Source organism: Macrobrachium nipponense, chromosome 16, assembly GCF_015104395.2.
Source record: "Macrobrachium nipponense isolate FS-2020 chromosome 16, ASM1510439v2, whole genome shotgun sequence".
In the NCBI taxonomy this organism is placed as follows: domain Eukaryota; kingdom Metazoa; phylum Arthropoda; class Malacostraca; order Decapoda; family Palaemonidae; genus Macrobrachium; species Macrobrachium nipponense.
Window position 1 is genome coordinate 57,409,907 of NC_087209.1, and position 25,907 is coordinate 57,435,813.

The 25,907-nt window shown below is 36.6% G+C and overlaps 2 protein-coding genes across 6 annotated transcripts in view; one reads left to right on the forward strand and one right to left on the reverse strand.

The window, feature by feature from the left end:
• Positions 1-3,060: 3,060 nt before the first annotated feature.
• LOC135195351 (uncharacterized) lies at positions 3,061-9,596 on the forward strand (the record flags this gene model as incomplete). Its single annotated transcript, XM_064221610.1, has 5 exons — positions 3,061-3,537; positions 5,042-5,136; positions 5,228-5,387; positions 6,585-6,674; positions 8,214-9,596. Coding segments are annotated over 5 exons (1,071 nt in total), but the record flags the coding sequence as incomplete, so codon positions are not given.
• Positions 9,597-9,742: 146 nt separating this feature from the next.
• The window catches only part of LOC135195727 (galactosylgalactosylxylosylprotein 3-beta-glucuronosyltransferase S-like), a 17,030-nt gene continuing 865 nt past the window's right edge, over positions 9,743-25,907 (reverse strand). For 3 of the 5 annotated variants that reach the window (XM_064222153.1, XM_064222152.1, XM_064222154.1), the window contains exons 2-7: positions 22,518-22,637; positions 22,232-22,327; positions 20,636-20,813; positions 19,142-19,404; positions 18,552-18,650; positions 9,743-16,730 (exon numbers count right to left, since the gene is read on the reverse strand). In XM_064222153.1, the coding sequence (XP_064078223.1) occupies positions 16,500-16,730; positions 18,552-18,650; positions 19,142-19,404; positions 20,636-20,813; positions 22,232-22,327; positions 22,518-22,589 (939 nt within the window). In that variant the 5' untranslated portion in view covers positions 22,590-22,637 and the 3' untranslated portion in view covers positions 9,743-16,499. Of the gene's footprint in view, positions 16,731-18,551; positions 18,651-19,141; positions 19,405-20,635; positions 20,814-22,231; positions 22,328-22,517; positions 22,638-23,396; positions 23,510-25,907 lie in introns of all 5 variants that reach the window. The other 2 variants (XM_064222151.1, XM_064222150.1) reach the window with 1 other exon arrangement.

A 25,907-nucleotide genomic window follows, 5' to 3' on the forward strand; every position in this document is an offset into this window, starting at 1 on the left:
TTCTACCACATCAACAACATCAACTACACCAACTACTTCTACCACATCAACAACTCCAACTACTTCTACCACATCAACAACTCCAACTACTTCTACCACATCAACAACATCAACTACACCTTTTACTTCTACCACATCAACAACTCCAACTACTTCTACCACCTCAACAACATCAACTACACCAACTACTACCACATCAACAACTCCAACTACTTCTACCACATCAACAACTCCAACTACTTCTACCACATCAACTACACAAACTACTTCTACCATATCAACAACTCCAACTACTTCTACCACATCAACAACATCAACTACACAAACTACTTCTACCACATCAACAAATCCAACTACTTCTACCACATCAACTAACACAACGCTACTTCACCACATCAACAACTCCAACTACTTCTACACATCAACAACTCCAACACTTCTACCACATCATAACATCAAACTACACCTTTTACTTCTACACATTCCAACAACTCCAACTACTTCTACCACTTCAACAACATCAACTACACCAACTACTTCTACCACATCAACAACTCCAACTACTTCTACCACCTCAACAACATCAACTACACCAACTACTTCTACCACATCAACTACACCAACTACTTCTACCACTTCAACAACCATTCAACTACCCACCACCACATCTACAACTCCAAGCTGAGCTGTTCTACTCCAAATTCATCCAACTATACATTCAAACTTCCACTACTTCAACTACCTTTTCTACCACTTATCATCAACTAACCAAATTTACTTCTACCACATCTTATTCTACATCAAACTCAACTACACCAAACTACTTTTCTTTACCACATCACCTACATTTCAACTAACTTGTTTCTATCAACAATCACCAACTTCCAAACTACGTTCTACCACATCAACAACTCCAACTACTTCTATCCAACATTCAACCAACATCACTTACAAACTTAACTACTTCTACCACATCGAAACAACAACCAACTAAACCAAACTACTTTCTACCACATCAACACTCCAACTTATCCAACGTCACCAACTACTTTTCTACCACATCAACAACTCAACTACTTCTTAGCCAACATCAACCAACATTCAACTAACAACCAGAATTACTTCTACCACGATCAACTACACCAACTACTTCTACCACTTCAACAACTCCAACTACTTCTACCAACTCAACAACATCCAACTACCAACCACTTTCTACCACATCTACCAACATCCAACTACACCAAGCACTGTTTTTTCGTACCATCAACAACTCCAACTTACTCTACCACATCAATCATCACTACGTCTACTCCACATCCAACAACTCCAAACTACTTCTACCACATCAACTACCTCAAACTACTGTCTACCACGATCAAACAACATCAACATACACCTACCTTCTACCAACTCTAAACAATACTCCAAACTACTCTACCACATCAGCCAAAACTCCACACTACTCGTCACTCACTATAACTACATCAACTACTTCTACACTTGCAACAACACTCAACAACCCAACTACTTCTACCAACATCCAACTTACACACCAACTACTGATTCTACACCTCAACAGACATTCCAACTACAACCAACTACTTCTACCACATCAACTTCACCAACTACTTCTACCACCTCAACAACATCAACAATTCCAACTACTTCTACCACATCAACTACACCAACTACTTCTACCACCTCAACAACATCAACTACACCAACTACTTTTACCACATCAACAACTCCAACTACTTCTACCACATCAACTACACCAACTACTTCTACTACATCAACAACATCAACAACTCCAACTACTTTTACCACATCAACAACTCCAACTACTTCTACCACTTCAATAACATCAACTACACCAATTACTTCTACCACATCAACAACTCCAACTACTTCTACCACAATCAACTACCACCAATAACTTACTTCAACACATCAACAACTCCAACTACTTTTACCACCTCAACAACATCAACTACACCACACTACATTCTTCCACCTTCAACAACATCAACTACACCAACTACTTCTACCACCTCAACAACATCAACTACACCAACTACTTCTACGACATCAACAACTCCAACTACTTCTACCACATCAACTACACCAACTACTTCTACCCACGTCTCAACGAAGCAATTCACACAACATCCAACTACTACCATACAACAACTACTTCCTAACCAATTCAACCAAACTCCAACTTACTTCTTAACCACTCCAACCAACAATCAAACTACCACCACTTACTCACCACATCAAACACCTCCAACTATTCTACATAATCCAATATTCAAGCAACTCCAACTACTTCTTACAATCCAACAACGTCAACTACACCAACTACTTCTCAACCAACCAGCACTAACACAACTACTTCTCCAATATTCAACCAAACCTCAAACTACTTCTACTCACACTCAACCTACACAACTACAACCTACCAACATCACACTCAACTACTCCCTTACAAGAATCCACACATCAACTAACACCACTACTTCTACCCAAATCCACACTCAAATACTTCTAAAAACCAAACATCCACACCCATCAACTACCAAACTACTTCTACCATCAACCACTCCACCACTAACTCTAACACCTCACACATCACTACACAAACTACTCTACCACATCACAACATCAACTACAATCCAACCCAACTCCAACGACTTCTACAGATCAAAGATACCATCAACTTCCTTCTACCTTTTCCCCCCCCCACCTACAATCAACAAACATCACTAATTCCAACTTACCTTCCCCTAACCACAATCAACACCTCAATAACCAACTACTTCTACCACATCAACAATCCAACTACTTCTAACCAACTCAACACATTAACTAACAACCACTCTTCTACCACATCCAACAACATCAACTACATTCAACCAACTCCACTATTCTTCCTGCACCTCAACAACATCAACTACAGCCAACTACTTTCTAACCAACATCAACAACATCAACTAACAACAACTTACTTCTACCAATCAATACTCCACCAAACACCTCATCCACTCACAATAAACCTCTACATCCACATCTACATCTACATCTCCAACCACTACTTCATCAACAGCATCTACTACACCAATTACTTCTACCACATCAACTCCAACCACCACCTCATCCATATCCACAAGTAATCTTACATCTACATCTTTAACCACAACCACCTCAACAACATCCACAAGTACCTCTACTTCTACCTCTCCAACCACAAGCACTTCCACAACCACGCCGTCTTCCACCTCATCTACATCTATAACCAGCTCTTCGACCTCAACCTCTACAGCAACAACCGTAGGTCTAGTAGGTGCAGATGAAGCTGGACCGTTAAATGGCACATCTGCAAATACAATAAATTTATTGGCAACAACAACGTCGGAAGCAACGCCTCTTCCTACATGCACTGTATTTGATTACAATGGATACAATTATGTTGATTCACCCAATTATCCTGCGAGTTATCCAGATGGTGTACAATGTGAGCAAGGAAGCTTTTCGGTAAGGGTTTTGACATGTTCCCGAGGACTTGAAAGTGGTCCTTTTCAAATATATATGCACATTTGTGTGTGTCTTATTGCGAATTTATGCACTGTGCATTTCTTTTGCCAAATATTGTTGATTTATTTACTTTGTCAAAGGGAATTGAAGTTTCCCATGTCCTGCAACTTCTGTTCTCATTTTTCCTAACGTAAATAGCAGGGCCTGACACTACAGGAAAAATTAGTTATCAAACCCCACGTAACAAGCTTTCCCTAAGATGCTAGTTCCTCCCATACAGAAAACACACGAATTTGCAGAGTCCCTCAGCGGTTACAGTCCCCCTTTTAAGAGAATGCATGACATGATTCTAGGCGTGTTAGGAACCTCTTAAGAAAGTGCTTATAACTCATTATTGGTGAAAAGTGCCCTGGGACATGAGGCAGATCCGCAAGGAGCCAAGAGATTTGAAAAATGCTTCGAGAGATTAACTGGGGCACACAACTGTTTGGTTGCGAGCTAGGGTGGAACAAAAATGCAGCTCTGTTTTGTATGCTTCCCCTACCAGACTCATTGAAGTTTACTCATACAAACGCACGCACATGAGAAAAAATATAAAAGCTGAAGAACAGAGGGACACCAATAAACTGATGGTGATAGCATGATTGAGTGGCTGACCATGGTGTGTAAGGCACGTGGGTCATGAAAAGGTTCTATAGATGTTGGCGAGGAGAATAATTATCCCTTAAATGACTAGAGTCTGTAAGAATTCTAACATAATATTACTTGATGCAGGGGCAAAGTACAGGGTCGTATTAAGACTGGATCAGGAAGCAATGTGTTGAGAATGTGTTTTTATTTAAGTTTTGTTGAGGTCAACAGTACTCTGCCATGGGAAAGTACTTGTAGACAGGCCTTCAAACAAGGACATATATTCCATTCATGATTTCTTAGTATCTCTGTGAATGGTGCCTAAGTGAAGTTGGTAAAAGGTTAAGAGAGATAGTTACTATTATTTATTATTATTATTATTATTATTATTATTATTATTATTATTATTATTATTATTATTATTATTCAGTAGATGAAACCTATTCATATGGAACAAGCCCACCACTGGGGGCCATAAACATGAAATTGAAGCTTCCAAAGAATATTAAGGTGCTCATTAGGAGGAAGTAAGAGGAGGTAAAGGGAAAGACAGAAAGAAGAGATCCCACTTATTAAAAAAAAGAAAAGAAAGTAAATTAGCAAATAGATGAATAGAATGCAAAGAGAATAGTGTTAGGGAAGTAGTGCATTGCATTTCTGCTTGAACATCTAGAGTTCCAATTGCACGCAAGCTGAAAAGCAAAGTTAGTCTGGATAGTAGGAAGATGGAAGTCATGGTCACGAATAACAAAAAAACGCAGTCTAGAACCCTGGAGAAGGTCTGGAAATTAGGAGGTGGTTTGGAAGTGGCCCCATAGAAGAAACTGGAGTACCTACGATGAGAAATTTGATCTGAAACCTCGTCTTTTTTCAGAGCTCCCTTTCTGACACGATGGTCACCGTCATCTCGTTCGATGTGGCGGCAGGGGACGGACTCGTGATAGAGAGCGCCTTTTCGGCTCCAATGACGTAAGCAAGGTCGCCACATTTGCGGACATGAAATATGTGAATGTTTGTGTGGAGTCATTCCTAAGCATCTTTCTCTTTTATCTGACTTTAGGTTGTCAGGATACATCTCCCCAGGAACGCAGTTCAGGATCCCGGGTTCCACCATCAAGACCGCATTCCTCACCGACAACTCTGTTGCCAGAGCCGACAGGTCTGCTACGAAAAAGGGATTTAGACTGCGCTTTGGAAAAACCAGTAGCGGCTGTTCTAAAGTGAGTTGCGATTCAAAATGTTAAATTTAGGGTGCTACTTTGGCTTGCTATCTACGCGTCACCTACTCCAAGGTGATATAGTAGATTCACGTCAACTGTGCATCTGATGTCTGGGCCAGTCCCTTACGACACTCCTGATCGGCTGTTGATAAGCCAATCACGGGGCTGGAAACTCTCAGTCTCTCGAGAGAATTCACGTAGGCAGGATGTATGTTCCACTTATCCTGAGGGACATGTTTTTCAAAATAATTCCTCAGGAGAGGTGGAACATACATCCTGCCTATGTGAACACTTTCGGGAGACTGTGAGTTTCCAGCCCTGTGATCGGCTTATCAACAGCCAATCAGGAGCATCGTAAGGGACTGGTCCAGACATCAGATGCACAGCCGATATGAATCTACTATATTAATAAACATGGCGGAAGTTCCTACTTGGGACGCCATGTTTGGTACTATAGCTATCGTGTATTAATGTAATTTGCCGACAACACAATATAGATATAAGTGTATATAATATGTTTTTATCTCCGAGGGGCTAGTACTAAACATGGCATCCCAACGAGCTTTCACCGTGTTTAGTACTAGCACCTCGGAGTAGGTGGAAAAAAAAAGTGATGGCGTAGATAACAAATCAAAGTAGCACCAAATTCCATTTCTTAAACCATGGGATCTAATAGCTTCTGTTTGCAAAGTACATTACTACTTCTTTGCATAGGACTAGTTAAATCTGAACCTACCACCAACCACCGCCATTTAAAGTGTGCCTTGGACCAGTTGCGTGGTTACACTGTAGTACTACCTTATTTAACTGCCCAACTAATTTAACTTCACATTGCTCCAGTTTTCTTCATTAGAAAGACATGTCCTCTGGGGGGGGACCCAGTTAATTCATAATGAAACAATGCGGTCTCATCGGCATAATGATAAAGGCAGTGTTTTGAAGACTGAATTTCTGTTTTTCTTTTCACGCCACGAAATCTTTTTTTAAAGGTAAAATGAGCAAGAATTTTTGAGCTTGTCTTCTCAGCACCTCCTCAATGATGTCTCCTTTAATAAGCAGAAGTTCAGTTTCTCCATCTGTAATGTTTTCTTACGCTTTGTTACAGTTCAGACTTTTTTGTAACATCAACACTGCAACTCACCCGTTGATTCTGAGAGCTGCATATGTTGCCGTAACTTATCCATATTCTATTTACAGTTCGTGTACATAACTTCAAAGGTGAAAATTAAGGGTCCTCGGTTTTCCAAACGACATGCCGCAAACCAGTACTGCGAATACAGACTCAAGGTAAGCCTAACTTCTTTAGTCTTTCTTCTTTGCCTCGGCGTGAGCTTCTAGCTTGGTTTGCCTTATTTGCATGTCTCTGTCAGCTGCTTCTCTCCCACTTTTTTTTTATTTAGTTACGACACTTCGTAAACCTACAATTATTGTTGGTGAGATTATCTGAGACCAATCTAGTTGAGGCTCTGATGTATTTAGTCACCTTAGGTGTTCATAAAGATGCAGAAATTTCTGAAGCTTTTACAATTCTAAGCGGCTTTATGTGTATTCTGCAGTTTTGAAATTGGCTTGGGTATAACTTTTTTCATTCTTAATTTTAAATCAGCTATTCAAGCTAAGCTTGAGAGCTCAAAACATTGCAACGTGGCACATCACTGACAATATTTGGCTTCTGTGCGTATTGCAACTTTCATTTTAGACTTTAAGTCGTCTAATCTAATAGCAGTAAGTAAATCACAGGATACCAAATCCTACTTCGAGGTCCAGTTATGTTTTGCTGACCCACCTTCGTGACTTTGGCTGTAACTTTCAAGTAAAAGGCATCAAACTTGACATAACGTACAGTCTTGGATGTTAAATTTGTCACTTGGCCGAGTGCACAAGTTTACTCTTTCCAACTCGAAGGCCCTCAAGTCCATCACGTACAGTCATAGTGGAAAGTTTATGTAAGTGTTTGCAAGATCTATGGCTGACCTCTTGAACCCTGATGACTTGGTTTCTTTTTGTTTTTTTGTAAGCCAATGTGGTTTTGGATTGATCCCCCAGCACCTGTGGCTTTGAATGGATTCCTCAGCACCTGTTATGTCAACTGTATTCCCCAGCACCTGTTGTGTCAAATGCATTCCTCAGCATCTGTTGTGTCAACTGTATTCCCCAGCACCTGTTGTGTCAAATGCATTCCTCAGCATCTGTTGTGTCAACTGTATTCCCCAGCACCTTTGGTTTCAAATTCTTTCCTTAGGGCCAGTGGCTCTGAATGGATTCCCATGCACCTGTGGTTTTGGATGGATTCCTCAACACCTATGGTTTCAAATGCATTACTTGGTACCTGTTGTGTCAAATGCATTCCTCGCCTAAGGTTTGAAATACATTTCCAGCACCTTTGGTTTCAAATGCATTCTTCAGTACCTTAGCTTTAAAAGTATTCCCCAGCACCTATGGTCTTGTTTGCATTCCTCAGCACCTATTTTGTCAAATGCATTCTTAGCACCTATTGTTTTAAATGCATTCCTAAGCATCTAGTGCTTCAAATGCATTCCTCAGCGCATTTGGTTTCAAATGCACCTGGGGTTAGTTCACTATCGCTGCCTTTCAACCTGCTTTTCCTCACCAAACTACAGGGGCTAAAACTCGCACCTCAGTTGACCTCACCTTTCTTCTATCCCTTCCCTACATCTGGTTTTATTTCAAGGTGACCTGATAAAAGACATTTTGATGACCTACAGTTTACCCTTGTACTTGAATAAAAAAAAAAATAAGTACTTACGAATTCTGAGAAACCTTTTAGGTTTGCAAATCTCTCCATTACAAACTTCTGTCTTCCAGGCACCAGCTGGAAAGCGAATCCACATCCACTTCCGGACCTTGAAAGCTCCATGCTCCTCGAATTACATCGCTTTCAATTTAGATCCCTACGGTTCAACTCGACTTTATAGAGAAGGCACAAGCAAAATCTACTGTGGTTGGGGTTACCGGCCACCTGTGTTCTCATCCCTTTCCAACAGAATGAATGTCTACTTTCAGGGCAAAATCCCTCGTAAAGGCTTCAAGTTCATTGCCGTTGTAGGGGCATAAAGGTCCCGTTTCTTGTGAGGAGGTTTTCTCTAGGCATCAAAAAATGTATTAAACATTCTCATGGTGAGATGAGAAACTCATTGACGTAAATATCAAGTGGCACAACAGCGGAATGAATCGATAATGCATAATTTTTCTTTAAATTTTTTAACCAATACAGTGGACCCCCCGTATTCGCGTTCTCCAGATTCGCGGACTCACACATTCGCGGATTTCTCTCGGGAACGTTTCCCTGCATTATTCGCGGAAAATTCACGCATTCGCGGTATTTTTCTATGGTAAATATCCACAAATTCCTGGTTTTTTTGATGAATTTCATCATAAAATGCACTTTTTGTGATAAAACTATTAAAAAAACCATGTATGAAAATTTTTAGTGGGTTTTTCTTGAGTTTTAACTAACAAAATAGGCTGTTTTTAGCATTTTTATAGGGGTTCCAAACATTCGCGGGTTCTAACTATTCACGGGGGGGTCTGGTACGCATCCCCCGCGAATACGGGGGGACCACTGTAAAACCATAATATGCGGGATACATAAAAAAAATAACCATATGTGTTATGCTCTTCAACTTCCCCAAAACTAGTGCATGAAAAGAATAACAAGTCTACCAAAGTACTTTTTCATAAAATTGAAAAAACTTAATTTTCAAGAGATGGCTCGCACTGGTATAGAGGCGTTTTTTTTTTTTATCTCTAAGCTACATCAATATATATTTGAGTGAAACAAAATAAAAGTCACTTTGAGCAGTTTAGTTAATAGATGGAGGCTTTGTTTTTTCAACTGCAACTCCTTCACAAAAAATATTAAATATAATTACTACAGGTGCACTTAGCAGCTTGGGACTGCTGCCCTGCATTAACACCGTGGGTATCATCAGTACACACAATGCTAGATGGGGCAAGAATTTTGTATATGTATACAAGTATATCCTGTATGATTTTATTGTCTTGTACATTTATTCATTCCAAACATACTATAATTTCAAGTAAGAAACTCAAGCTGCATGTGCTTGAGCAATGATTTTGCTAGTAAAAATATATTTTAAACTGACAGTCTGGTTCATATTCATCTCACTCAGAATATTTTCAAAATGCTTCAAATATCTCATTGTAAATTTCATGTTTCCTCCATCTTTCCACACTCACTTTGCTATCCTCATTGTAAATACAGTTAGCAATAAAATTATACTCTATTACACGGTCATTCAATGAATGGTCTGGCCATGTTAAAACTTTTCATTCTTTTTAAGAGAGGGGTTATGAAATATAAACAAGTTAGGTAGGGTTAGTACAGTATAATACAAAAATAGTTTTTGTTTAGTAATTGCTTACAAAGGGTAAACAGTCCATGCAAAGTTTGTGATCACATTAAAGAAGAATTCTGAATCGAGTATGATACAAAAGGGATTCTAACCTGTCAATACTAAAGGATGTATTTACCAACATACTTATACATTTATAAACACTCAAAATAAATACATACCAGCTACAACAGTTTTAGGACAACTACATCCACCCACACTGACACTGACCAGAAAATATTTATAAAAGGTGACTATAATTTTGGTTTTGACATCACAACTTGACTAGACTCACTTTCGATCTACATACAGTAAAAATGAACGGCCATTCTCTAAATTCACCTTCACAATCATGGGATTGTATAAAACTTGATTTTCAGGTGATATCCAGTAAACCCAAAACACACTTTCATTTACTATACTGATATATAAAGAGGACACTGCTCACAATACCATGAAAGAAAAGAAATGGTAAAAGAAGATTAACAATCAGAGGCAAAAAAAAAAAAAACCAGCAAAGCACAAAAAACATCACTGGCTAAGTCGACCAACTATAATTTTTCTGATATGATAATGACAATTTCACATAGAAAATACTTTTGGTTTATTTTAAGCCATAAAACATCATTCATGGAACATAGCACCAAGATAAAACATCTGTTTGAAAAACGCAAGAGTGAAACATATCATGACTGGGGAATTGGCAGTATGTAGTATATACCTCAAGTCTTACACATATCTTATCTGCATAAAGATCACAAATACCAATATGAAATGCAGATATAATGGAAATACAAAATGTTTTATATCTTTACACAAGATTGGTTGAGGTACCAAGCACAATGCTTTCCCTTTAGATGTGCAAAATAATACCCATATGCATGATAAAAAATAGTTTACACTTAATCCTAGTTGTGTTTTCACTGTTAATATATATACTGGAACATTTATCAACTACAAAACTCAGCCTACATGTCTCTTTTACAAGTACAATATACAAGGAAGGTATCAATGCTTGAACATTCCCCAACCTGGGAAGTAAGAAATATATAATGAATAACATAGAATTAGGACATAATACCATCTTCGATTTCCTGACAAGATGCACCTGAAAGTTTCTCTACAACATACTGTACTGACATAACTGTGCTGTCTTTACAAATGCTAAATTTCTTAAGATACCAGCTCACCATCTTACTTAATGCTTTTACATCCAGTCAAAGGCAATAAAAAATAATGAAATACTGATAAAAATGACCACAGTAAAGTGAAGAGGCAGCAAGAATGGAACCCCTGTCTCTTCTGTCATTACAATTATAATTTTACTCTATGATCTGTCAATGTCAATGTGTGCCAACTGAAAGGAATGAGATGTGGGTACCTGAGTACAAAATAATACTTTGTATCTGGGACACAAGAATTGCAGACATTGTTCCATTAGAAAGTACATTATTCTTACAACTAGCAATACCTGATTGGGAAAGTTCTCCAGCTGCAGTTCAGTCTGACTGCAGATCGAAAAATAAAAGTTGGAATTTGATGCCTTAACTTGTTTAGATATTTGAATTTTGTTTGGATTATAGTAGAAATTTCATTTACCAGAAAAAAAACTACGTACAGCAATCATGTTCCACAGTGTCAAGCCTGCCAAAAACTGTGTAAACCTTATTCTCTTAAGCTCAAGTCAAGGCACCTGGCTTGCTTACAAATAAGTTAGCTGCAATTTTGTTGCTTAAGGATGCAAACAGAAAAGAGCAACTGAAGGTGCCAACCATGATCTACCAATTGTACCACATGAATCCTAGCACAGAGTAAAGCTTGATCATCCAACAATATGCAAATCCTTAAGCAACATAAAAGAATTAAAGTTGGAAATCATCAAGGCCTTAACTCTAAAGCACTGACCTAGCAAGACTAGTCCTGCTGTTGAGATGTGCTATATAGCAAGGAGAACACTTCTTTTCTTGAGTTGAAATAATCTGCCTGGGGAATTATCCAGTGTTGCACAATTTGACATGAAAATTAAATGCATCACAAATCATCGTCTGATGAAAACCATTTATTAGGAGGCCTGAAGATTTGTGACTGATGAAATATGGAATCATCCTTACCTTTACTAACTTCACTGTAAAGGTAGACTGAGAAAGAAAGTATTCGCCTGCCTCAGCAAATGGCTTTGTGTTTATCTAAATGAGTTCAGGGAAGCAACCTAGCATTATCACTTGGGTTGCACTGAAGATTCACAATAGGCTGAACAGAATGACAGTAAATTAAACTCCAGAAGCCAGGAGATATTACAAACATTAGCTTAAATCCATTTGCACTATAATTTTGAATACTTTTACCATAGGTTGAATGAATGGCACTCCAGCCATCTTAACATCACATGCTCCCATGCAACTTTGTCAGCTTAAAGGTTGTTTCAATTGTTCCCCCATTTTCTGTGAATCCTACTGTTTCTCCATAAATATCATGCTTTACTTTATGAACTTCATATTTGTTAGGTCTTTCAGTCTGAATTATGAAAATACAAGTGAGTTTATTTCTAATACTATTTGTTACACTTATGGATTTCAATATTCTGTTATTATTATTTTAGTTTTTAAGGTTATACTATTTCATTTCCATTATTTTTTTTTTATTTCATATATTTCTTCCAATTATTCACCCTGCTGATAAACATTACGTACCTCCAGAACTTTCAATGAATTGACATTCTCTTCAGCCTTGGTATTAAGAACATCAAGGTGGAGTAACACCATAAGTGGAAATTGGTAAAACAAATATGAGTCTTTGAAAAAGAAGCATTAAAAAAAATACTACCATTCTTATATTGAAAATACAGCCAGATAAGAAAAAGAAGTGAGCGAAAACATATCCCCAAAATAACAGTAACATTTGCACACCTGTTATTTACACCGTACAGAGACTACAAATATAAATTAAACAAAGAGACCCAGTTTTGTCATAACTAACAGTACTAAATACCCAGTGAGTATTGTACCTAAAAGACCTCACATATATTTACGCAGTTTGTTTCAAATTAAAATTGCGAGATTCAATCAAACAGGCTTGTATAAATGTAAATATATAAAAAGTCGGAGAATCATTAAAGCCTCTCATTAATTACTGAATGATGGAGAACATTCAGTGGGAAAATATGTAGAAAAAAAATAAAAAAAATATACACTATAAATGCAACATCTAAATCTATGTTATGTTTGTAAAATTTTCAACAGAATTACCAGCCAAACCATCAGCAAAATCTTTGTGGAAACCCATTCACTTTTCTTCACAGTGACCCAACCAAAATTCTAGACACTCATTCAACCCTGAAACACCAATCACTTCAAGTCCCAGTGGTTCCCTTAGAAGGAAATGGATTGCCATGAACTGGACATTACACTATAACTCTTGAGTTCTCCAAGACATGTACCATCAGAGTTCCTTCATCTTGTCTGGTGTGAAAGGCATACAAAATAAATACGCACATACAAAAAATATTAACCCTTTGTGATTCTGATGATGATTATAATCATCATCCATTAGTATTCAAAAGATATTTAGTATTCGATAAATTCACTAAAAATTGTAAACAGGCATCATAACAATAAAATTTGAGTATGGTGAAGTATATGGATTCTTGCCGACAGGTAGTCCTTGAGTTTACTGCAATGTTTCAAGTTGCAATATTTCGAAGTTAAAATGGCGATTCCAGTTGAGATACTTTGAAGTTGTGATGGTCATACCAATAATACAAGATTGAAAGTATTTTAAATCTAGCGTGACAGGCACAGGCAGCAGCGTACAATGTGCAATACATACATACATTGCCCCCAGAGGCTGGGATGTCTGTACCTCTAACCCTGACTGATCATTCACTTGTGCTCATTATCTACAGTGATAAGTTTTATCAGTGAAATCTCCAATCCGCATTGAATTTCCAGACCAATTACAAATAAAAAAGAATTAACCAGATACTATAATACATGTATGTATAGATTACATAATGTAGGCTAGGCTGCCTCCGAGTTGCAATATTTTTGAGTAAAAATGGAGTCATTGTAACTTATCCCCATTGTAGCTAGAGGACTACCTGCGCTGTATATATATTAAGATTTATGGCAAACTTTTTCAAAAGTGACATACTTAAACCATTATTTCACTCGTTCAATTATTTTTTGTATCTTAATGTACTTTGAGGTATCCTATGTGGCTCAAATAGTAATGAATTTCATATCAATGGAGCAGTAACTTATCATACATGTACGCTGTGCAAACACAAATTGGATATCTTTTTCTCTAATTAATCGTTAATTTTTAAAAAATTGTTTTAATATGGCTAACTTGTACTCATGATGTGGTCGGTTTTTATTTTTTGGCATTTCTAAACATTTCATGATAAAGATAAAAAACCTTTAGCTTTACAATGAAACCAAATTCATTACTTACAATGAAGTATGTTGCACAGAACAATCAAAAGAAAATTATTGTTAAGCATTTTTGCGCAGTCACTAAAGGATGAGCATTTTGGTGCAGACAGATTTTGATCCCCTAGCCCCCAATCCTCGGAGGGTTAGGAAAGAATTACAGAGATGAATAAATAATGTAACATTTACAACATGGAACTACCATAAAATGAACAAAGAATCACGAAAGTAAAATACTTAACTAACCCATAAGCCAGAGACTCATCTTGCTATTTGGCCTAACCAAGCAAAATGCAGGGAGTGTCAATTCTGAAGCTATCTTTCAAAATAATCTGACTCAGGCCTGTATACATGCAAGCAGTTTCCAAGTAAACAAACTTCTCATATTTAAAGAAAAAACAAGAACAAGTCATACTTAAGTATGCTTAGAAAACACAATGGACAAAATAAAGAAAGATCGTATATCCCACTACAGTAAAAACCTTCAGTTGGGACCACTTACTCTATTAAAATGCTAAGAACTAATCTGAGGTATGCCGACATCACTCAAAAACCAATTTCTTTACAGAAGTTCCTCATTTGATAATACAGAATAGGCAAAACAGTTCAAACTACTATTGACCCTTTCAAACTTTCAATGGTCACTTTATCAGTGAAAAGTGCAAGCACTCTCAGGTCCCAAAACAGCAAGTCATGCAGTATTTCTAATTACTCCAGAAGGCACAAACAGCAGTGAACTGAATTACAGACCTGTGATGACTTTTTATATCTAATAATAAAAAACAATCAATATCCAAAACTGAATTAAATACCCACACAAATTCTTGATTGGTACAAAATCACATTCAGTCTCACCAAATAACCACCAGAAAGTTTTTCTTACCGATAAATTATAGAGACAAGTCTTCATACCACTGTCTGCAAGTTCATCGAAAAGAATCATCCTGAATCCCCAAACCAAAACTGGTATTAAGATATAAAAGTATTTCCTCCCATAGAACAAATGTAGGCCTTGACAAATATGTTAAAAACAGCATGACAAGATTAAATTAGTATGCCCACCAACACTAATATATCATAAAGAAATGTGCACAGACAAATATATATACCTGTACTGGAAAGGAATAAATATCAAAAGACTTACTCTTCTACAGACACAATATGGAAATATACAGCAAATGTTTCATATGAATGAAAATACTTACAACTCAAAACACATGAAAAGCACTTCCCACACTTGAAAAAAATTATAAAATCTACAGCAAATTTCCATTAAATTGAATCAATAAGTAAAAGAAAACATACAGCACAATGTCTGTACGATATAAATATTAGAAATGGAAATTATTGTAAAAAATACTGCTGTCTAAGTAAACAGGAACAATTAGTAATAAAAAATACAGTTTATCCAAGTAATCAATGGTGTTGAATATCAAAACATTAGTAATTCAATCCACTGTAATTGCAAACCTTTCTTCAGGGTTTTGGCAAACATTTTAAATGTTCATCAGTATATGTAATATTCACAGTTTGCCTGTTGTTAACTGTGTTCATTTATGGGTGTGATGTCCATTTTCATATTAAGTCATGTTTCTTGTCACAAATACTATTAGCAGCGCTGTGCTAAAATCTGCGGACATCATAACCAAGAGTTAATAAAGATAATAAGCACCAGATTAAGATTATTAAGTCTTTGCACTTGCATTAACCTGCTCTTCTGCAATGACAAAAAACCAAATCAAGAAATCTAGAGCAGAAAGATTTCCTGCAGATGTCAATTTGTCTTTGTCAGTAAGTGAAATCTGAGAAACAAAGAACACTGGGTAAAGGGAAAAAAAAACTTCCTCAGTTTCCCTTGCCATGACAGATCAAACATCACAAATATCAATACTGGTCTTTCCATGAAAAACTTATCTGAGCAAAGGTTTGGCATGATACTGATTGATACCAGAATAGGAAGAAACCTATGAGAAACTTCACTACAGCAACTAATTAATTACTATGAAGACTCATCCCACCTTTCAAATAACAATATAATACAAAACAAAGCACATGCACTTCATGAAAATCACCTTAGGTAAAAATATCTTTAAAGAGGTTATTTAGACTACATCTTAAAAATCTTTACCAGTATCACAATATAGTTCAATGGTAAAGCGACAATGACGAGCACCAAAATAAAAGATGGAAACCATGATCGTATCAAATATTTGTGACACAGTGCATCCTCAGAATGAGAACAAGTGCATGATAAAATAATGACAAACAAAATAAAAGAAAAAAGTGGTACCTGTATTTATGACTTTCTACTTAATCATACCCATTTCCCTCATGTTATCGGTTAAGATCTTAATATTATCATTCTGGTGGTTGTCAAGCTTCAAAGTCCTTGATGGATTTTTGGCTGTGCGGGTGTGCCAAACCAGGATGTTTGTACAGCCGTCTGCTTTCACCTCGATGTCTTTAATACTTAAGTTTAATGATTTCAGAAAGCCATCTTCTTCATGCCCTGCTATATAGGGCATTGTTACCTTCTTCTGTAAATAGAATAAGAAAAAAATGGATAAACACATTTACTTTCATACACCCATCTTCTGGGAATACTTCTGCAAAATTTTATAACATTTCGATGAAAAAGCAAGTTGCAATTGGGGCAAAGATTCTGATTGGATAAGAGGACAGTCAGTGTTCCATGTCTCAAATCCTACAAAAGGATTTTTGACAAGCAAAATCAACTTCAACACTATACAAACATAAGAATATTGAAAAGGTAATTGTGTTTTAAACAACTTCATGATGTTAAACTTTTGTTTTGAGGCTACTTGTGAGAGTAATTTGCAGTTTTTGATATTTGAAAGTTAACAAGTGTAAGTTTGGCCCAATTTGAATATTTTCAATGAATAACCCAAAATACTGGCTGCTTTTTTATAATGATTCTTGAAGAGACTTCCTTACCTGGCAATATCATTACCGGATGGATAGAACATAGAATTTAGGTCAAAGGCCATGCCCTGGGACCTATGAGGTCATTCAGAGCTGAAACAGAAATTGACAGTAACAAGGTTTGAAGGGTGTAAGAGGAGGAATGCCGTGCAGTTGCACTTTGAATCAATTCTTAGGATAGGATGGAAAGATGGAAGAAAGAGAATATGAACAGAAGTACATTAAAAGGAATGAAAAGGGTTGCAGTTAGGGGTCGAAAGGATGCTGCAAAGAACCATAAGGAATGTAGTGCTCTGAAGGCACTAACCCCCCACGGGGAATATATTATTACTGAAGGCTGTCCTTTGTCCATTAAATGTCAGTACTACATATCTGGGTTTTTTGTTGTACTGCACACTGCAAGTGTTTAGATTTACATGTGCATTAAGCTTCTATAACCATATTGGCATAATAGGAGCAAGATCTTTTATTTTATGTGCCTCAGACCTGTTCCTTTTTGTTTACAGATACATGATACATTCTGAAGTTATAAATATTTTATAATATCTGTTTTGCAAGTGTAAATAAATTATCCCAGTGAATTCCTTTCATCCTTAGCAACTTTTATTTTTATATGTATTAGTATTTGAATTTGATAGTACAGTACCATTTGTAACATTTGTCATTAACATATTATTGCAGTAAACTAATAGCATATTACTAGAAACATTCAACTTATACATTCTTGGATTTGGTAACTTCTGAAACTAGTTGAAATAATATGAATATGCAGCTACTGCTGAGAGAGAGACATGTTTTTATGCCACCAAGTCAACCAAGCTTTTATAAAAACCTGCCAGACAATAATTTGATAGCCCATCCGATACAATTGGCACAAAAATCTGTCTTCCATTTGCCCTTATCTCAATTTCCATGGCCACGTCTATTCAGGATACAGTTAGACAAGGAGCTCATGAGAACTGGTCTCTGAACACGCAAGTGTCTAGTTTCATAGGATCAAGCCCTCAACTGTCCGCCACTTCAAATGACATAGACAACAATGTACCAAGTAATAAAATCACTTAATATGACATGCTGAATCAATCCCTTCTTAAAATCTTTGCAAATTATGTAAATGCCATAGCAATACAATCCCACATCATGTTTACTGTATTGTCTCTTATTTCTGGAACAGCATAGCACTAAAATAAAAATCTCCTAGGTATTCATTCCTTCATTGAAATGCACAAATACTCTAAAAAATAAAAAATATATGAGAGAGGAAATTTTCCTGCTGCAACTTCCATTATTGCCACTTCAATCTCAAAGGAAACAAAAGAATTAGAGACAATAATGACAAAATAATACACAAACAATAATCTTGGTTGAGCACTCACATATACACTTACTTTTTCCTCAAGGTAACCAACACTTACTTGTTTCTTAAGGTAACCAACACCAACTGCAAATCCAGCCATGTCAACCTGGAACTTTCTTCCCGCTGGCCACCCATCGTAAAAGCCTACAACTTTCCCCTAAAACAAGAAAAATTTCAAACCATGTTTAGATTGATGCATACATTCAAAAGATTAGAGAAGGTTACAAAAACTTCTAAGAATACATGAATTACTAGTACAAATTCTTCATAGACATTATTATTGTTATTATATTATTTTTACTATACCAGTTGGGCGCATTAAAGGCGGTAACTAGCAAAGGTTCACATAAACCATCAAAGGGTTAACTAGGTATCTCGGAACTCTCTGCTACATAAACGTTATTGCTAATTGCATTTCAAATCTTCCAACATCAAACTACTAATAATATGACAAACGATACAATGCAAAATTATTCTTTATAGCGGAAGTGAGATATTTTAAAAATATATCTTACATGGGATGAAAGAGCATTGGTTAAAAAATAAAAATTCTCTTCATAGAAGACATCTATGAGCAAAAGGCTTCCTTGAGGGCAGTTCTTCACCATAAATGCAAACTGTGCATCAGTCCAGAAAACTTGTACCTACCTCATTGACAACAGGTGAACTAACTGTGTAATCACCAATCAACCCCACAGGCCACATAGAAACTTTATCTGTTGATCTCATCTCATCAAACAGACGAATATCGACAGCATTGTCATCATCCAAAAAGAAGAGGACCCCATTATCCTCCCCATGCTCTTTGACCCACTGTAAAGCGGCTCTACGATTTGACACTCCTCGGGGAACGTAGCGCTCTCTACGATACACATCAGGCATGGGACTCGCTAGATGGGTGTATGGAAGACCTGCAAAAATAAAAAAATACCATTTTACTCTTGCACTGTGGTTATTCTTACTGAAATAAAACATTGCATAAGGTATATGATGGAAATGTAAAAAAAAATCATAACTACAGTTGGTTACTGTACTACTCTTCATGCCTATTTATTGTTTGTATGGTGTTTTTACGTTGCATGGAACCAGTGGTTATTCAGCAACGGGTTCATGCTTTCATCCTACAACACAATACACTGTACTGTAAGAAGAGAATAGGTGCGCAAAACAAAATCTGAACTTACGGGTGGCAAATGGGAGAGCACTCTCAATACAATTATAATTTATAATCCTATTTGTTTGTATCAGAATGTTTGTAAGTTGAATGTTCATGAGTAGGGTGGTGTCTATTGTATATTTTCCAATCATCACCACAAATGTTCTTTCGTCAGCTTTTCCTTCATGGGTTACATGTCAAATCAGTTCCCTGCCTCATCAGGTCTACGTCTTCAGCTACAACCTTCTTCTATACTTTTCTGTTGAACTGTTCCTCATCCCTTTCCATCATATTACCAAACCACTTCACTCTTTTATATTCTAATAACTCCTGTATATTCAAGTCCATGCCTTCTACTCAACAGGTTACACCACTACCATCACTGGTAGCAAGATATAGATTCTAGACTCCTAATGTTGAGCAGCCTTAGATTCACAAGAACCAAGTGAGTGATACAAGAATGATAAATAATGCAACTCCTTTTTTATTTTTTAGGAATTATTCGTGTAATGTCAGATGTTTTTAACTGCTAAATTTTTACCAGTGCATTGTCATCATTATTACTGGAATAAAACTGGGCCTCATATCTACACTGGAAAGCACAAATTCCAAGTCTGTGCATCCATTTTATACGCCCGGTTTATCTTGAGTCACTGGTGATACATAGCGGTGCAGGAATGTAAGGTTACAGCATCATCCTTCCTAGCAAATACTGTACCATACACTGCTGATACCAATGTGCAGTAAAACTTCTGCTCTCTCATAAAACAATAATGGCATCAAGAAATCATGTATGGTTGCTTTCCAGGGGCATTATTAATGTGAAAAGTTGGTGTTTTCAATTTTACAAAACTTTACATCTGTGAATGTTATTCATTTGTGGCAACAGCCATTTCTAAGACAAAATGCTTTGTTTTACAAAAATTAGTTTAAATTCTTGCTTTAAATACACTGTACTGCAAATAATAAGCCTAAACAATCATTACCTAATCTCTGCATGAGAATTGTGATAGCCGCAGTGCAAGTACCACTGTCTTCAGCCACGATCCAATGTATGCGTTGGACCATCGTCAGCGTCTGACCCAGCCTGGTCAGTTCTGCTATCATTTCAGGTCTTCGATATGTGGGAGTGACGACGTATATTATTGGCATGCCCTCCTCTTCCTACAAAAAAATAAAGGGGGGGGGGGGGGAAATTACCACTAGAACATAATTACAAGATTAAGTTATAGCAACCAAAATCTTAAATTTTGTTCATTACAATGAAACTGCACTGCTAAATGCTCAAAAATACGGTGACATTGCAGCACAACTATATACTACTACATTTAAAGTAGTATATCCAATAAATCTTAGCAACAATTTGCAGCCCAACATAAATACGTTTCCTTCTTGCATTTCTGTACTGAACCAGAATTCTTATACCTCACAGTCAATGAACAGTACAGGAGATTAATTTGAATGACACCTGTAATGGCTGTTGAGATCTGTTCCCTAAGCCAAGAGAGCAATAAAAACATATGAAAGATTTTCTTTTATCCACTAGAGGTACATATAAAGAACGAAGTTTTCTAAATGAAAAACTACCATATAGTGGGTGTATGACAGAATGATTTGGAATTTACAAATACTAATTTTCATTACAGTAACTGCCTTCAAAGATTCATTTCCATTATGTGAATTATCTTGCCATTCATTTAACAGCTACACAATCTTAAAAATTAGATTGCAGCAAACAGTTAAAAAATATGAAAACATTCCATGACAGATCAAATATAAAAAGGATATAAAAAGCCACAACCCATATCAAATATGAAATACATAATTTTCTAGGAAGAGTGGGATTCTGCAAAATCATGATGCCTGAATGCTGATAAGCCAAAAGTATTGCTACCTAATACTCAAATGATCAGCAGATTTTGAACTCTTGACCACACCAGGTAAAAAGGAAGACTGCGGAGAAACAAACCTAATCTTGGCACAACAGAGGGAAGAAAGACATTCTGGAAAAGCAAAGGATAATAAAGGTAATGCAGTAATTCAAGAATCTATTAAATGAAGAGGATCTAATGGAAGGTATTGATACGACAGGCGGACCAGTAAAGAATATGATGTCTGAATAGGTGGGGAGAGTTTTCAAATTGAAAAGAGGTTGAGGCACCAGAACCATCAAGAAATAATACACAATTTCTTAATATCACTAGAGAGCTGACAAGAGAACATGCAGACAGCTAGAAGATTTTACAAAAGAAAAGGTGACACACCACATGGCTAAAAGCACGAGTTATATCACTGGGGAACATTGCAAAGATGTGCGACAGGTGGCGAGTGTAAGTTAAAGGTGGTTACCAGAGGTGACTTATGTTAAGGTAAATATAGAAATACTTTAGTGCCAAAGAAAATGGATTAGGCTATATATTTGTGGCTCTTAAATGTTTAACAGAGTATCAAGACATGCAGACAAAAAGAAAAAGTACCTGAAGATAAAACTATCTCTTCCACTTCCTTATTACTTAGAAATTTGTGAAGTGTACAATACCATATAAGAGTATTTTTCAATTAAAAAAAGGGGGGTTACTTACAGCAATGCTGACATTTTTCTTTATCGCAGCAGAACAGAATTTCCGAACCTCTGGATGTAAAGGTTCTCCAGGTGCACCAGCAAATACTAGGAAGACCTAAAGAAAAAGAAATACAATATCTAATACGTATTTAGAACAGCCATAAAGCTCCATGAAGTCGTTTAATCTCACAGAAAAGTAAAGGGTTTAATGTATATTGTTTATATGCAGATAATCCCAATGACATAAAAGGATACTGTAACAGCAACCTCAGATTAAAGTTGAACCCTACAAACATTCCACTAACCTGTGTGAGGATGATGTATACAAGAGACCCTCCTATGACAACCGCCATAACGATCCTTTGTCTCCGAGTCATCCCATCAGACCTGATGCACCGCCAGTGCGTTTTTATATGCCAACGCCACTGAGGAAGATTGAAAGCAAATTGGTATCTTCAACATGACATGATACATGTTACTCTCACCTTTGCTCCCTTGATATACTTCAAGCTTTGAGAAATGAGCACTTTCTATTCAATTTTTAAAGAACAGGTAAAAAGAGGAATAAAAATAAAACTTCAAGCAGCACCCTTAAAGCAGTGCGCTAAAAAAAAAAACAAGAATGTGCATGTAATTTGTTAAGTCAGCTGAGGCCACAGGAAAAGCTTGAAAAGAAACAATAGAGTTCCAAGCAGTATTGGGTAATGAACACCCCTTCCAGCACAAAGATGTGTTAATTACACAAAAGTACTTGACACTGTCATTTCTTTCTGAGCTTTTCCTGTGGCTTCAGCTGATAATACGTACATTGTGTACTGTATATTATGAGAACAGGACTGTATTGGCACTCATACTGTGTACCATGATTCAATATTGAACAGGACACAAAGAAATACACATAATGCAACAAATACACATCTGTTTTGAAATGGATTTTTAACACCAAGAAGAACTGAGACTGAAGTGGGAATTATCATTAAAACACAACACTAATAAAGGAAACCTATGTTAAAGATTAAATCTTTTTGAAGATTAAAACTTATTAAATCTATACAGTGATACAGTAGTTACTCATGTGTCAAGGACTGTATTAAGCACATGTAAACTGCATACAGGTCAGAATGAAAAGGGTTCACAAAAACACTGGAGATTCACTATGGTTGACAGAAAATGCAATATTGTACCATAATATTAGTATAAGGTTCCTGGGAGGTCCCAGAGACTTGAAATCTGTTCCATTTCCCAGGTGTGCAAAAACAGGTCTGCTTCATCTACTCATGCTCTGGTCATTAGCCACCTGGAGAAGATACATACTCTCAAACCAAAGAGTGGAGTGACAACACCTTTACAATAAAATAATCTTAATTTCCCTTTTGTATTATTAGAGTATACAACATTGAAGATTACTTTTATGAGCCAAAAATAATTTCAACTGTCCTCTTTGTTATGACAATGAGTCCATGCAAACATAGTATGCTTGGTACACTTCTATATCCTATGGAATCCATACACTGAGCACATTGTCGTCTTCCCCTCTTATTGCTAGCCTTAATAGTGATTTAAAATGAAGCAGCAAGTGGTATAGGGTGCGTGGGGATTACATTGGAATCTAGTAAGAGTGAAACCTTACTGAATAGCTAATCTCTTACAATGCTCCCACACCATGATTCATTGTATCCAATGATTCTGAATACTGGACTATAATTGGTGTTACCTTCAACTCTAAACTAATGCTGCCAAAAAACTTAGTAGTATAGTGTAATGTTGCAAAGCTTCCTACACACACACATTAGTATTACTTTGATATGCTTTAAGTAGATCATTTATTTTGTCATCATAACAGGGAATTACAAAGATAGAAGTGCCTTAAAGATCTAGAAACTACTTCACCTCAGACACACCCCAATATATTGATCTCCCATTGGGAAACCTGCTGTCCCCCTAGGATCTCTATCTTCAAGACATAATTTCTTGGAAATAGTGGTGATGTGATGATACTTTACTCTAAAGTGCCCCATGTCTTTGTCTTGACATTTTTAACTCTTTTAAATAACTTATAAATGTAAACTAACTTATCGTTACACCTTTATTTGTTTTCATGGTATGTACTCTTTTGTGTCCTTGGCTTTTTTTTACTTACTAAGGGGCATTCTATTCTCGGAAGCTTGCTTAGCAAGTTAATGGTCTTTTGGCTTGTAACACAAGAATGCAAGCTTATGTTGAATACAACAAAATAGTAATGATAATTATATAGAGGGTTGTTCCAAAGTCAGGAAAATAAAATGCAAGCATATGACTGTTCAAAAAATAGAGCAAGACAAAAAGAGAAAAAAAAAAGGAATTTTAAGCGCAATAGCAGTATTAACTAAGTGAATGAATGTCCGAGCACTACTTTAGGCAAAAATAGGCTACATCTCAAAACTATAATTAGTCAGTAGGCAAAGCAGGCAGAGACATTTTAAAAAAGGCAGGTTTCCACAATAAATATATAAACCATGCCAGTCTTATCATTTTCTGTTGTTTGGCAACATCACAGACTGCCAACAGAACTACAGTATGGTACATGAAGATATAACCACCAAATTAAAAATACTGAAGATTTTAAAAAACTGCAAAAATGTACTCCTGTTCCAACTCTCAAGGAAAGTGAGACATTGGGTGTTCATCATCTTTGCATACACTTTTGTAGACAGCCCTTTTCTAAGCATATTCAATTCTCTGAGCAAATAAGTGAGCACTTGTTGGAGGGGACCTCCTATACAACAGGTTGTTCCTAAAAACTGCAAGCGACACGACACATCAAAAGAGGGCACAAACTTCCAGTACCCTTTGCCTACCTATTGCAAAGTAACGCATACACCTTGATACATCAAAGGTTACCATGTCCATACAATTAAAATCTTTGAAGCACATCCATAACAGACGTAGGAATACTGGAAACCCTGGTAATGCAATATTGTTAAATTATTAATGTAATAAGTAAAACTACTGCCATTTTAACAATCAGACGTAAAATTAAAAATTTACCAGAATTGAATTGCATCACAGTTATATATAAAATGCGAGGACTAAAAATTACTGCAGTGAACATAAGTGTCTCCTTGCCCAAATACTTCAGACATGTAAAGGAATTTGTGCACTGCCATTGCACCCATGTAAAAGATGAGGAACTTTGAACCAATTAGGTGATAGCCAATGGAAATGCCAAATTTTAAGCTGATTTTTCAAGACATGGAATGTTTCAAAACAATGGTCATTTGTCGCCAAGCTTATTCCATTTCATAAACAAGTAACTTGCTATTACTTTCATGTACATACTACCATGCAAACTGGCACTTTTTTACAGCCACCAACAGATAAACTTAAATCCTATACGTTCTGACTCATAGGTATTACAGAAGCTTGTAAATGTGAGGAAACTTTCTCCGCAGTTGTGAACAATGTGAGCAATTAACACTTGAGAACAAATTCACTTGGGTGATTAATAATAATCGTATGGCATAAATCACTGGAATTGTTAGCCTATTTGAATGAGACCAAGTTACACATGATGAAAGCTACCCATGCAGCCATTTCGAGATTAACTTAAGTTAAATACAAGGAAGAGGGTCTGGAGGCCAGCCTACCCATGGCTGGGGCCTTGAACAAGTCAGGTAAGACAGTTCTTTGGGAGAGGCTCGCTTGAATAAAATCAA